Source organism: Megascapheus bottae, chromosome X (assembly GCF_031878675.1).
Source record: "Megascapheus bottae isolate mThoBot1 chromosome X, mThoBot2.hap1, whole genome shotgun sequence".
Classification (NCBI taxonomy): Eukaryota; Metazoa; Chordata; class Mammalia; order Rodentia; family Geomyidae; genus Megascapheus; species Megascapheus bottae.
The window spans coordinates 66,675,048-66,690,126 of record NC_143547.1 but is presented as its reverse complement, the minus strand read 5'-3'; the positions used below and the strand labels follow the sequence as shown (position 1 = coordinate 66,690,126).

General features: G+C 38.2%; 1 protein-coding gene across 1 annotated transcript in view; it reads left to right on the top strand.

Annotated features, from left to right (window-relative positions):
• Sytl4 (synaptotagmin like 4) overlaps window positions 1-15,079 on the top strand; it is a 59,576-nt gene that overhangs the window by 20,649 nt on the left and 23,848 nt on the right. Inside the window, exons 2-5 of the mRNA XM_090326858.1 lie at window positions 9,638-9,809; window positions 10,059-10,274; window positions 10,408-10,517; window positions 10,752-10,854. Coding sequence (XP_090182984.1) covers window positions 9,700-9,809; window positions 10,059-10,274; window positions 10,408-10,517; window positions 10,752-10,854 — 539 coding nt within the window. The 5' untranslated portion in view covers window positions 9,638-9,699. The remainder of the gene's footprint in view (window positions 1-9,637; window positions 9,810-10,058; window positions 10,275-10,407; window positions 10,518-10,751; window positions 10,855-15,079) is intronic.

Here is a 15,079-nt window from a genome sequence, read left to right as displayed (position 1 = left end):
TCAAGGCTAATCTTATCTTTTCCTTACATTTCCTTTTCACCATCCTGGCATTTGTGTCTTGAAAGCCACTGTTCATATATCATGTGAATTTGCTGCTATTGTGTTGGTAGGATAGAAATTCTTTTTTGTTGTTGATATTAGTCATGCCTCCGGTCCTGGGTGCTGAGCTCTTTTGCTCAAAGCTAATGCTCTGCTCTACCACTTCGAGCCAGAGTGCCAATTCTGGTTTTCTGGTAGTTGATTGGAGATAAGAATTATATGCCTGGGCAGGCTTTGAACTGTGATTCTCCAATCTCCTGAGATCCTCAGCTAGGATTATAGGTGTGAGCTACCAGTACCTGGTAAGAAATTCATTTTTTGTTACTGAATCTTGGGCAAAATCAGATGTTCTCTGACATTTTAACTACTCAGTTATCTTGAACAATTATAATTTGTAGCCCAATTCTAATTTTTGTGCTTCACTCAAGTAGCCACTATTACAATTCCTTGTTTAGCAGAACTAAATCAGTTCTAAGTAACAGTGTTTACATGTATTCAGAATCTGATAGAATCTAGCAGTGTAAATTATACCACTAATTAGTTTCTGTGTAAAACATTATCATTTCTTTAACAAGAATAGTTTATGTCAGGACTTCTTAGATAAACAAACATCCTTTGAAAGACCCTAGTGCAATATTTCATGCTCACTGTTATCTAAATTTGATCCATTTTTATTATTCTAAGTATAAACAACAAAATAATTTTATCATATCATTTTGGTGGGACATGATTTATAATCCATTAGAATATATACATGAAACCATCCTATAATTTCTTACTTGTGTGTTTAGAGGAGTAATTGAATAACATTATTGTTTTCTGGGCCATTGCCCAAGGCAATCTTAGCAGAACTAAGATTTGCAGCCAACTCTACATTATGCCACTATGTTCATTATTCCAACTCTACTTTATACCACTATGTTCATTATTCCATACTTCCTTTTTCATTTTCAAAACTGATCTTTATAATTAGAGGAAACTATTTCTTTCCCTTCTTGGAAATTATGTTAGTATTAATGTTGGATCTGGCTGTATCTGAAGTCCACTAAAAGATCCTTTAGCTCTGTGGTTTAACATAGGTGTTGCTTTCTCAATTGTGACATGAAGAAATACTCTTATGTGATGATTATGTAATGCATTTAAGGTTTAGAGAAATCACTGGGTACTGGTGGCTCATATCTGTATTCCTAGTTATTCAGGAGGCTAAGATCTGAGGATCACATTTAAAAGCCAGCCTGGGCAGGCAAGTCTGTGAGCCTGTTAGCTCCAATAAATCATCAGAAACATGCAAGTGGACATGTAGCTCACAATGGTAACACACTTGCCTTGAGCAAATAAAGCTCTGGGACAGTATACAGGCCCTTATTTGAAGTCCTATGACCAACAGAAGGAAGGAAGGAAGGATGGAAGGAAGGAAAAAAAGAAGGAAGGAAGGAAGGATGGAAGGAAGGAAAAAAGGAAGGAAAGACAGGCATTAACATTGTTTCAGTTGAATATCATCTTACTGATTTTTTCTTTTATTTTTTGGTGGGTCATGGGGCTTGAACTTGGCCTGGGCACTGTCCCTGAGCTCTTCAGCTTAAGGTTACCGCCCTACCCTTGGCCTGAGTGTTGTCCCTGAGCTCTTCTGCTCTCAGGGTTACTGCCCTACTCATTTTTTTTCTTTTTTTCTTTTTTCTTTTTTTGCCAGTCCTGGGCTTGATCTCAGGGCCTGAGCACTGTCCTTGGACTTTCTCAAGGCTAGAGCTCTACCACTTGAACCTTAGCACCACTTCCTGGTTTTCTATGTATTTGGTACCAAGGAATTGAACCCGGGTCTTCATGCATTCTTGGCAAGCACTCTACCACTAGTCCAAACTCCCGGCCCACCGCCCTACTCTTGAGCCAAGCCCCCCTCATATTTTTTCTAGAGGTTAATTGGAGATACTAGTCTCAGGTCCTTTTGTGCCTGGGCTGGCTTTGAACCTTGATCCTCAGAACTCAGCCTCCTGAGTAGCTAGGATAACAGACATGAGTCACCGTGCCCAGCTTTATCTTACTGATTTTCTTATTGTAACAATGCATCTATTATTTTTTCTGAGTTCAGTTTTTTGAAATATGACTTCCATCATAAAAAGATCACTTGCTAGGTGCCAGTGGCTCATATCTGCAATCCTATCTACTTGGGACACTGAAACCTGAGCATTGTGGCTTGAGGCCAACATGGGCAGGAAAATCTGGGTAGTACATTTATCTCCAATTAAATGCAGAAAAAGCGGGAAGTGGCACTATGGTTCAAGTGCTAGAGTGATAGCTTTCAGTAAAAGGAGCTCAGGAACTGCAACAGGCCTAGTGTTTAAGCACAAGGCACACCTACACACACACCAACACACACACTAACACACACACACACACACACACACACACAGATGTCACTTAATTTGTTGCATGGAAAAACTATTTTCATTCCATATTTTCCTTTTTGAATTTCTGTTGAACATTCTATTTCATGGTTTGGGTGCAGCAGTGGTGGTAGTGAGACAAAGGCAGATTTGTTTGATAAGATGTTGTGGATGTATTTTGTTCTTTTTGACATTATCTTTGACCTGAAGTTTATGTTTTAGTAAATATAATAATAGTGTTCAATGAACATGTGTGAAAATGGAACCAACTAACTTGATGTATAGGGTTAGGACAGATGGGGAGAAAACAATGGCACTGAACTCATAAACTAGCATGGTAAATTGAAACTCCTTTATATAACTTCTTAATGATAATATTTTTAAAAAATAGAAGTAGTAAAGCAAAGTTCTGTTTCTCCAACTCGAATTTCTAATTGTCCCTTTCCAGAACCTTCTTCCTTTGCACTCCCTCACCCCCACCACCACAGGAATTAAGATTGTGCTTTGTGACATATTAGCTTCTCTCTGGCCTAGAATTGGCTGACTGACATAATCATGATTAAGGGCATTGTCCACCCTGTCATGAAGAGCATATATTTGAGCCTCCTGAGGCCTCAAGGTCAGACTGCTCCAGGAAATGACAAGAAAGGATAGTAGGAGCTTTGCTAATGTGGAACAAAGCCACTGATGCTGATGCTCCCAAGAAGGTACTTCACTTCCAAGAGTAGAATGAGCAAATGCAGGCAAAACAACAGGAAGTCTCTACCTCTATAGTGTCTAAAGGAAAGGAGAGGTGACCCACCCAAGATCCTCCTTGATCCTATTGACTCTTATTCCCAAGCCTCTCCCATGTCTTCCACAGGTACAAAATGTTCCCAGACCTCACTGCTTCCTGTGAGTTTCCTGTTCCCATCTCTCCTGCACCTTCTTCTTTCCAACAAACACCCTTCCAAGAACTCCTTTTTGTTCTTCCAGATCCAAAAAGTTAAGAATGAAGGGTCTTAGGTGTGGAGGATGACAGGGCAGAGAGCAGGAAAAGTGGAATTAAAAGAGTGCAAGCAGATCAGCTGGTCTACCCACTCCCAAGAAAGGGACAAGACCATCACCATCCTGCATTCATCTCCCTAATAAGCTACTGTGTAAACACGTATCAGTGAAGGGCTGGAAGAACAAGAGAAGTACTCTATTTGTAGTGTCCAACTTGACAGCCAGTAATGTGAGAGCCAGGCCAGGGACTAGGCTGAGGACCATCTTTGAGGTCTCTAGAGCCCTGATCCCTGGAAGGTGGTCTGCCATGTCTCAGCATATGTTATTCTAATAGGGACAGGATGTTGGAAATAAAAATGCATGCAGATGATGTGATGTGTGTTTCTGTGTGCTCTGTGATGGTGGGAAAGGAGAGAAAAGGAAAGGGGAAAGGGAGGTGCATGGGATGAGTGGGACATGATTCTTCTGGGGGTGACTGTCCAAACAACAAGTGCACAGTGAACCAGACATGGAGAAGTAGAATCCATGGAGGATGAGAAGGAAGACGAATTTCTCCCTTAACATCTTTCCCCATAGGAGAAGGAAAGAAAGTTCCTTGGGGTGTGTGTGTGTGTGTGTGTTTGTGTGTGTGTGTGTGTTTGTGTGTATGTGTGTGTGTGTGTGTGTGTAGTGAGATCCAGGTGAGCAGAGCTGTTAGAGGTGCAGTGGTAGTGTTCTTCCCCCAAAAGAGAGAAAATCTGATTAAAATATAGTATATGGGTGTGAAATACAATGGTGAAACCATTTTAACGAGTTAAGAGTTAAACCATGTCCTGACTAGGATATGGGTACTAGTACACTAGGGAAAGATGAACAAAAGGGATAAAGAGGGTTGATTTTAACGTGAATAGTATGTACGTGTGTGAAAATGGAACAGTGAAACCTGGTGAGATTGGTTTGGATAGACATAAGAAGAGGAAGGTAGAGGGATAGTGACAGAGGGGGTGATCTTGACCAAGCACAGAGTCTGCATATATACACATGTCACAGTGAGCAGTGAATGTATTGTGTATGGTGGCAGCATGTGGGTGTTGAGTATGTGAGGGGAGATACGGGGTGTATGGTGTTAGTATCTTTCCATGAACGAACACACAAAGTAATCTCCCCAGTGTGCCTGTCTCATAGTACTGTTTGTTTCTTCCAACCTAGTGAGGTAAGCAAGTAAAGATACTCAGGAAGACCCAGGATGTTTTGGGGGAGAGAGGAAGGGTGAAGGTCAGGGGACAGAGAGGAAAGGTGGACAAATACAGTCATAATATTCAGCCAGGTAACTTGAGGTTAATGGATGGGGTTGGGACAGGTGAGAAGGGTGACAATGATCAAGACACATTGTATTCAAAAACTGACGTGGTGAAATGAAACCTCATTGTACACTACTTAAAGACAATAAAAGAACTTAAAAAGAAGCTTCTTTGAAGCTTTCAGAAATAATTTAAAATGATTATTGTTTTCATATTTTGTTTCCTTGGAGTTAAAGATTAGTCTGTGTCAAAATTCATTTTTAAAAATAATTGGTTGAGGGCCGGGAGTTTGGCCTAGTGGTTAAAGTGCTTGCCTAGCATGCATGAAGACCCGGGTTCGATTCCTCGGTACCACATACATAGAAAAAAGTCAGAAGTGGTGCTGAGGCTCAAGTGGTAGAGCTCTAGCCTTGAGAAAGTCCAAGGACAGGGCTCAGGCCCTGAGTTCAAGCCCACGACTGGCAAAAAAAAAATAATTGGTTGAGTCCTGTACATGGTCAGTGCTTATGGTAAATATTGTATGTGTGCTGGCCATGTGTACATGATTCTCATTTATACATGAGAACAGTAATTATTAGTTATTCTTGGTGTGTTCATAATTATATGACTTAATATGTAAAGTTTTGTTTAGCATAGGAGAAGTTCTCAGTAAGTAGTACTGCTGTGCTGACAATGTCATTGATGATCATTAACGTTGACAGCATATGCAAACTTATATATCAGACATTTGACATGCTAGACCAGATTCATAAGAGACTATTGAAAAAGTTTCATTTTTATGGAGAGGATATATATATATATATATATATATATATTAAAATGAAGGGGATGAAAACTACTTTTTTTTTTGTTAGTCCTAGGCCTTGAACTTAGGGCCTGAGCACTATCCTTGGTCTTTGTCAAGGCTAGAGCTCCACCACTTGAGCCATTTCTTCCAGCTTTTCCTATGTATGTGGCACTGAGGAATCGAATCTGGGTCTTTGTGCATGGTAGGCGAGTACTCTACCATTAGGGCAAACTCTCAGCCCAACTTCTCAGTGCTAACTTCTAAAGACTAAGAGAGACTGTGAAAGAGGCGTACCCTCTTGTAGATAAATAATGACCAAAGAATAGATAAGGCAAGAAAATTTTGGAAACAGAATATTGAGATTTTCTGTGTTGTTTATCATTTCCTATTACCCTGGAGGCAGTAAAAAAATAAATTAAAGGGAGCTTGTCTACTTTCAAGGGGAATCAAAGAAGGTAAATAGAATCACTAGTTCTTTTATTTTCTCAGTTTGTCTGCCTTGTGTTCTTTACTAAATCTGTATCTTTCAGATTGTTGTTTCCTGCAGTCTAGCCATGTGTCCAGCAATTTCCAGGACCTAATTACTCAGCTATCTTTTATGCAGCATGCACATAATATGGTTAGCATAAAACTTCCTGTCGTGTTTCAAATGTGTTTCTTTACTTTTGTCTCCTCAGCTATTAGAACTATCACTGTCCAGTCAGTTATGGAGCCCTTGAAATGGGAGCTGAGCTGAGGGCCAGTGGCTCACACCTGTAATCCATACTACTCAGGAGGCTGAGATCTGAGAAGAGAGTTTCAAAGCCAGGCTGGGCATGAAAGTCCATGAGAATTTTTTTTGGCCAGTCCTGGGCTTGAGCTCAGGGCCTGAGCACTGTCCTTGGACTTTCTCAAGGCTAGAGTTCTACCACTTGAGCCTCAGCACCATTTCTGGCTTTTTTCTATGTATGTGGTACCGAGAAATCAAACCCGGGTCTTCGTGCATGCTAGGCAAGCACTCTACCACTAGGCCAAACTCCCAGCCTGTCCATGAGACTTTTATCTCTAATTAACAACAGACAAAACCAGAAGTGGCACTGTTGTTCTAGTAGAGGGCTAACGTTGAGCAAAATGAATCTCAGGGACAGAGCCCAGGCTCAAAATTCAAGCCCCATGGATGGCAAAAAATAAATAAGTAAATAAATAAATAAGAAAAAAGAAAAGAGAAGAAAACAAAAAAGGAAAAGAAAGAAAAAAATGTGAGCTGGGCATCTTTGACTTCAACTTGTTTTCTCCCTTCAGTCACTTCATTCTCTTCAGACCTATTATATCTTTCTTCTTTTTTTTTAGGGGTTAATGACTCCTTTACTATTGAATTATACTGTAAAGTCTACATCTACGATTAGTCAGGAAAAATGTTTTGCATTTACATCAAGAACACATTTACTCTAATGAAATAAAACAGATACCGACAAAAGACCAAGAACATGTTTTAAAAAAGTGTCTACATGTTTTACCTGGTCCTACTTTGCTATTTTGTACCATACTCTTCCTATTAGAGAACTGACTTTACATACATGTTAAGTCTGATGATTTATTTCCTCACATTTTTAAAGATTAAATGGAGTTTTCTTCTTTTTTAAATTGTATTTTATTGTCAGGATAATGTACACAGGGGTTACAGTTACACAAGTCAGGTAATGGATACATTACTTCTCAAACCTTGATAGTCTTTCTCATGTTTTTGTCCTCTTTTCCCTCCATACTTCTTTCTTCTTGTTGCCTAACATAGACCATTATCATCTGAGCTGGTTCTGTATTTGTACTCCAGCATTATGATTGATCCTTTACAACCTTGTGAAGTAAGTCATTTTACATATGGGAAACAGTAGGGATACAGAAATAAAATAACTTGTCCAATTGACTAGAAGCACAGTTAGTAAACCTAAGCTGTCTTTTTGCCTGAACACAGCAATGATTTTCCTACTTCTCTTAATTTTTTTCTTTTTTTTCAAATGTAAAGAGTAAATATATAAAAAGAAACCAGAAAAAAGAAATCAGAATTATATAAAATGAGAAATAGTTTATTGTTGCTCTGGGTCTTTGTATGCACACATATATTTAGACAATTGCTTCATAAGAGAAATTATTCTGGCCAGGTGCGATGGCCCACACCTGTAATCCTAGCTACTCAGGAGGCTAAGATCTGAGGATCAAGGTTCAAAGCCAGCCCAGGTGCAAAAGGACCTGAGACTCTTATATCCAAGTAAGTTGTAGAAAAAATGGGAAGTGGGGCTTGGCTCAAGGGCACAGTGGTAGCCTTGAGCTGAAGAGCTCAGGAACAATGCCCAGGCCCAGGGGTAGGGTGGTAGCCTTGAGCTGAAAAGCTCAGGGACAGCACCCTGGCTGAGCTCAAGCCCCATGACCCCCCAAAAAATTTGTATTGTAGGCAAGTACTTTTTGTGATTCATATATGTGTTTTCATGTCAGTATGTACAGATCTACAACATTTTACATGGTGAAATCATATTCCATTATGTAGTATATTATTTTGCTTACTAATTGCTTTTGTTCTGTGGCTTGGTGCAGTAACTCATATCTGTAATCCTAGCTACTTGAGAAGCAGATATAGGAGGGTCAATGTTTGAGTACTGGGACAAAAAAGTCAGTGAGACATAACTATGGGCAGATCCAATCTGAAGAACAATGAAATAAAAAAGGGTTGGTGGCATGGCTCACGTGTTCAAAAAAGATCAATTTTGTTTTTACAAATACTATTGCAGTAACATTCTTGAAATCTACACCTTTGTATATCATTTTTTGCCAGTCCTGGGGTTTAGGCTCATTGCCTTGACTCTTAAGTTTCTTTTGCTCAAGTCTAACACACTTGAGCCACAGTGCCACTTACAGCTTTTTTCTGAGTAGTATAGTGGAGATAAGAGTCTGAGAGATTTTTCTGCCCAGACTGGCTTCCATCTACAATCCTCAAATCTCACCCTCCTGAGTAACTAGGATTACAGGCATAAGACATCAGCACCCAGATGCCTGTATATTTTCACGAATATTTTTAGACAGATTCCTAGAAGTAGTGGAATATGTTTATTTTAGAATGTAATGTGCACTATCAAATTCCCCTCCTATTTTTCCTTATACCAGTCTTTCATGTTGTAGACTGATCTTTAAAGTATGAATTTGATCATTTAATTTTCCAACATTAAAAAGTGTTTGTTCAAACTCAATTATCTATGTAACCACAACTTTCTATTTGCAAGAGTCTTTACCTTATGTACCTGGCCCCATGTTATCTTTCATACTATTTTCCCTCACCAACAAATATGTACTTGATTCAATAAGGCAAAATAAGGACTTGTGTAAAGTCCTCCCACGCATGCAGATCTCTGTCTACCTCTCTGTATGTGAGGTAGAAATAGTCCTTTCTTCCCAAGCTTCCCACAGTATTTCATTTACAATCCCCCTGGTGGCACTTAGTATGCTCCACCATGTTCATATGTGTCTGTTTCTGGTGACGGTCTGCAATTTTCTGAAGCACAGGAAGTGTGTCCTACTCATCTTTGATCCCTAGTACTTGCACAATACTTGATCACGGTTCTCAATAAATGCTGATGAAATTGGGACAGCTATTCCTGAGGTATAGCACTGGTTCAACAAGACCTTTGGGAGATACAGTAGCTCCTGTAAGTTTTTGAAGCATAGTGAAAAGCTGACTGAATGCCAGGAACATGGGAGTTGGTCAGGAATGGAGAAATGAGCTGAAACTGGCAGTTCTCATTTGCTTTTCCCCTCTGCCACAGAAACTAACTGCTTGGTTATTTGGGTTAATAGAACTGGGACTTGACAACATTTAAAGTAATAAAAGAAGAATGATTGAAGACCTACGTAGTGGAGGGGGAATTTGACTCAGTTCTTCTATGCTCTTTGCAGACTAAAATGCTTATCTCAAGCAATTCAACCCTTTCATGGAGTCATGAAGAATTTCTTGAAAAATCAAAGCTTCTTTATTTTTCAGGGTACAGTTAAGGAATGGTAAATTGATTAGATAGTTTTGCTTTGTTTCTTTATCCTGAATCAAGAGAAACAGTAAAAGGAGGCCAATAGGCTCAAAGGATTCTGAGCCTATTTTAGAGTAAATTATCTGTGTGACATTGTTCATTCTGTCATTTCAGGTAACTTGTAGCTGTCCTTATCTGGTGGCTTTGAAGAAGAATAGCAAAGAGTAGAATCCATCATGTCGGAGATATTAGACCTCTCTTTTCTGTCTGAGGTGGAAAGGGATTTGATTCTCAACGTTCTGCAGCGAGATGAAGAGCTCAGGAAAGCAGATGAGAAAAGGATTAGGTAAGAGTCCCAGAAAAAGTAGGCACCCCCAGCCTTTGACCACATTATTAAGAACTTTCCTTATGCCTGTCTTCTGATTTTCAGAAGCACTTGTGTATATGATATTCACTATTCCTCATTGGTAAGTTGGACTTGAGTTTGTTGCTTTCACAGAACCAAATAGTCTTCCTGTCCTTGCGTCTCAACTCTTTCCCCATCCAACTTGTGCAGATCTTGAATCCACTTGTGCTTCTCTATTGGTCTTGGCAGGCGACTGAAGAATGAACTACTGGAGATTAAAAGGAAAGGGGCTAAGCGAGGCAGTCAACATTACAGTGATCGGACTTGTGCCCGGTGCCAGGAGGGCTTGGGCCGTTTGACTCCCAAGACCAACACTTGCTGGGGTTGTAATCACCTGGTGTGTCGGGAATGCCGCATCCAGGAAAGCAATGGTTCTTGGAGGTGCAAGGTGTGCTCTAAGGAAATGTGAGTGTCACCTGTGGCTTAGTAGAAACGAGATGAAGCCTTGATTGCATTTCCTTAGTCTTTTGGGGGATTTTTGGTTGAATGACAAGAGCCATGTTTAATCTTGCTCTAATCATCTTTTATTTCTTCCCAGAGAGCTGAAGAAAGCAACTGGAGACTGGTTTTATGACCAGAAGGTGAATCGTTTTGCTTACCGCACAGGAAGTGAGATAATCAGGATGTCCCTGCGCCGCAAGCCTACAGGTACTGGGCCTGTTCTGTGTGGAAGGGGTTCCCTGCAGAACTTTACCTCAATGATACACCTGTCCGTGGGGGATCCTAGTGGATTCTAACTGCTGGAATCTGAAGTTCATCCACTCAGTTTGGGGGAATCAAAAAGATTATTTCCTTCCTTTCTGAAAGTGTGGTGTATTTGAGGGAGAGATGGTGTGAAAGCTGCTTTCCCTTTCCTGCCATGGTTTTGTATTTGTCTTAAAGTGAATAAAAGAGAGACAGTGGGACAGTCACTCCTTCATCAGACCCAAATGGGAGATGTTTGGCCAGGAAGAAAGATCATTCAGGAGCAACAGAAGGAGCCCAGGTGAGAACCAAGTAGTCATTTTTAAACATCCTTACAACCCCTTTTAATTGTTTTATGATCCCCCCCCTCATTTTTATGTTAGTTATGGGGCTTGAACTCAGGGCCTGGGTGCTGTCGCTGAGCTTCTTTGTGCTCAAGGTTAGCACTCTACCACTTTGAGCTACAGCCCCACTTCTGATTTTGGAGTGAAAAATTACATAGAAGAGTCTTATGGAGAATTTTCTTCTCTGGCTGGCTTCAAATCAAGATCTTCAGATCTCAGCTTGCTGAGTATCTAGAATTACAGGCATAAGCCACCAGCGCCTGGCAATTTTTTTTCACATTTGTTTTAAAAATAACAGATGTTCACTACAGGGAAATTTAGAAAGTAGAAGAAACAGTAAAGAAGGAAACATGTAAATCAATCCCAATTCTACCAACCATATTCATTCTACCACCCAGCAATTTGGTGCATTTGCTTTGTTCTTCTTAAGAATAATAGGAAAACAAATAAAAACAATACATACTGATTAGGGAAAAAATAACCAGTATAGGACACAAGAAAGCAGCATATCATCCAAATCTCTACTCTTGCAGTTTTCATATTAGATAAGAATCATTTTATTTACCTATAATATATAATATATAATATAATAGATAGACAGAAGACAACTTTACAATATTGGATTAAAACATAATTGAAATTTTCTGTTTAATTTTACTTAAAGGTAACAAAATAGAACACTAACTAAAATAGATGGGAAGAATTGCTAATCTTCAGAGAAATGTCACTTTATTGTAAAGGATTTTAGTCATCACCATTCCTCTAAACTTAAAAAAACATATTATGAACATCACTGTGCAGGTAGTCACTTTTTAAGTCTTTTTGTAACAGCATTATTGAAATATAATTCAAATACTGTACAATTCAGACACTTATGATGTGCAATGTAATGGCTTTAGCATATGCATAGAGTTGTGACAATCAACTAAACTGGTTTTAGAACATCTTTATCACCTTAAAAAGAAAACCTGTACCCTTTAGTTTTGTCTGCTATATCACACTGTCTATTCCTCATCCCTAAGTAATTGCTCATCTACTTAACCAACTCTTATTTGTCTACTCTGGATATTTCATATAAGTAGAATATATAATATGTGGTCCTTGGTGGCTGAATTCATTCATTAGACACATGCTTTTTTATTTATTAAAGAAAGGTATAGCCGGTTGTGGTGGTTCATGCCTGTAATCCTAGCTACTCAGGAGGCTGAGATCTGAGGATCATGTTTCAAAGCCAGCCCAGGCACTAAAGACCAGGAGACTCTTATCTGCAATTAACTTCTACAAAACTGAAAGTGGCGCTGAGGCTCAAGGGATAGGGCAGTAGCCTTGAGTTGAAGAGCTCAGGGACAGCACCCAGACCCAGAGTCTGAGCCCCACAGCTGACAAAAAAGGTGTATTCATGTTATAGTATGTCCAGAAAACTTTTTTAAAGTTTATTATTATTGTAAAGATGATGTACAGAGTGGTTGGTTACATGAATCAGGTAATGACTGCATTTCTTTTTGCTTGAAAATGTCACCCCTTCACTTCCTTTTCATTCTTAAATAACATTCTATTATATGTGTGTGAAATATTTTGACCATTCATCTATTTATGAACATTTGGATTATTTCCACAATTTTATTATTAAGAGTAATGCTAACATATGCACTTGTTATGAGATTGATATATATATATATATATATATTTCTCTTAGATGATCACCAAGGGGTAGTTATTGGTTAGTTTTTATATTAAGTCTTATCAGTAGACTCGCTATGAAAGTAGAGGAAATTAGCTTTCTTTCCCTTTCTTGCATATCTTATCTCTTATTCCCATATTTTTTTACTCAAATTGTTTAATTCATCAGGATTTGCTACATTAACTTTGTGTTATATAACAATAAATCATCAGCTTTCAAAAAGTATTTTTAGTTGTAGTTTCATATTAAATGGATTATATACTCACAACCAGGATTTGTACCATAACTTCTTTGTTTCTGAATTCTCTACATTCATTATTTTCCTTTTTAAAAAGATTTTCATTAGCTTACATTATTTGTATGAGAGGGGTTTGCCTTGTGATAATTCCATAAATGCATATAGTATATTGTGATCAAACTTACCCAATCACTCTCTATATCCCTCCTTCTAAAGCAATATTAATATGTTTCAGTGTTCTATTTTCATATTATGAAAATCCATTTCATTCTCATTTACCCCCTCCGTTTGCCTACTTTGTGCTTGATGATGTCTGTCCTCACAGTAAAACCTATTTTTATTTCATTTTCGTTTACTTCCAGTCATTTTATTTTTTAGCTATGTGTTAATTGCACCAAGGACTTTCACAATGGTATTTCAGACATGCATGCATTATATGTTAGCCACAATAATCCTATTGTTTTATCTGTTACTACCCCATACCTTTATTGATTAACAGCTTTTAATTACTGAGATTCCTTATGCTGTCTTTATACATAGTTACATTTATTCATGTTATTCAGCATTTATCCTTTTCTTTCCCCGTCTCTTCTCTTATTCCCTTAACTAGTCCATAGTTATATTACTTTGTATGTATGCCTGCATGTGCACACATATACATGCATGTATTTCTGTGTGTAGGTCTATAATTGGATTTGCTTGGAAAATTCTTTTTCTTTTTTGAAATTTAGTAATTTAACAAGAATATAACTCAGTGATGATCATTATATGTCTTTTTTCCTGATATGTAGTATAATCTTCAGGTATAATCTTCATTGTTTGAAAAATTTTCTGTAACTATCTCTGAATTTTTTATCTTTTATTAATTAATTTTTACCACTTCAGGGATGAATTATTTCATTACCCTCTATCTGTTCTTTATTACTATATAATACAAAAGAAAAAGAGAAAGCTGAAAATAGTTATTCATGATTTAGCTCAACTTGTTCCTCCGTGTTATTAGTTTGTGTGTTTGTTTTTTTAAGTCTTTTTTTGCCAGTCCGGGGTCTTGAACTCAGGACCTGAGCACTGTTCTTGGGCTTTGTCAAAACTAGAGCTTTACCACTTGAGCCACAGCAGCACTTCTGGGTTTTTCTATGTATGTGGTACTGAAGAATTGAACTCAGGTCTTCAGGGATGCTAGGCAAGTACTCTACCACTAGGCCAAACTGCTGGCCACTGTGTGTGATTTTTTTTTCCCCTCAACCAAAGAAAAAAAATTTATCACATTTCATATGATTGTTAAAAAACACTATAGATACTATAGAGTTGGTTGTTGTTGCATATTTCTATAATCCCTGATACTCAGAAGGCCATAAATTTGATATCAGCCTTGGCAACATACTGAAACTCTGTCTAAAAAGACCAAACAATATCGATTTCTATCTATAATGAAATCCTCTAGTATCCTCACTGCCTTTGCCTTTACTACTGTTTCATTGTATTTTGAAGCCAGACTGGGCAGAAAAGCTCACAACATTCCATCTCTAAAATAACACGAGAGTTCAAACTCTGATCCTGGCAATAAATAAATAACACATCAGTACTTGTCTGGGGCCAGGGATAAAGTGGAAGGAGAAATTACAAAGGGATATGAGGAAACTTTTAGGAGTGACATATACACTTCTTAAGTAAATTTCTTAAGTACACTTTGTTGTATACATATGACAGAACTCATCAACTTGTACACATACACATATGCAGCTTACTCATGTTCATTATAATATCTGTTATAAAACTACTAGCACAAGAGTCTACTTAACTTTTGTTAACATGTGTATGGTGTTCTGTTGTATGTATGTACTGTGATTTTATCCACATAGCCTTAGGTGGCTGAGTCATCTGTTCCAGGTGATGAGGCCCCTTTTCCCCTTGTGGATAAGGATAAAAATGGCTTTTATTTGCTGAACCTGATTAACACATCTGATATCATCAGTTAGAATGTAATTTCTGAAACCTACTGCTTCTGGCTGTCTATGACCTCTTGTCTCATTGGACCAAGAAGATTGTTATTTATTCTAAACATCCAGTGATCATAAATGATCTTTTCCATAAAATGGAGCTTTAGAGATAATTGGATTCAACCTCATTATTTTTACAGCAAAGAAAGCAGGATAAGTGATTTACCTAAGATCATACAGACAGAGCCCAGGACTCCTATCTCTTCATTTATTTTTTACTGCACAGATGTCAAATAATTGCTGTTTTTGCCTCAGGCTTGTTT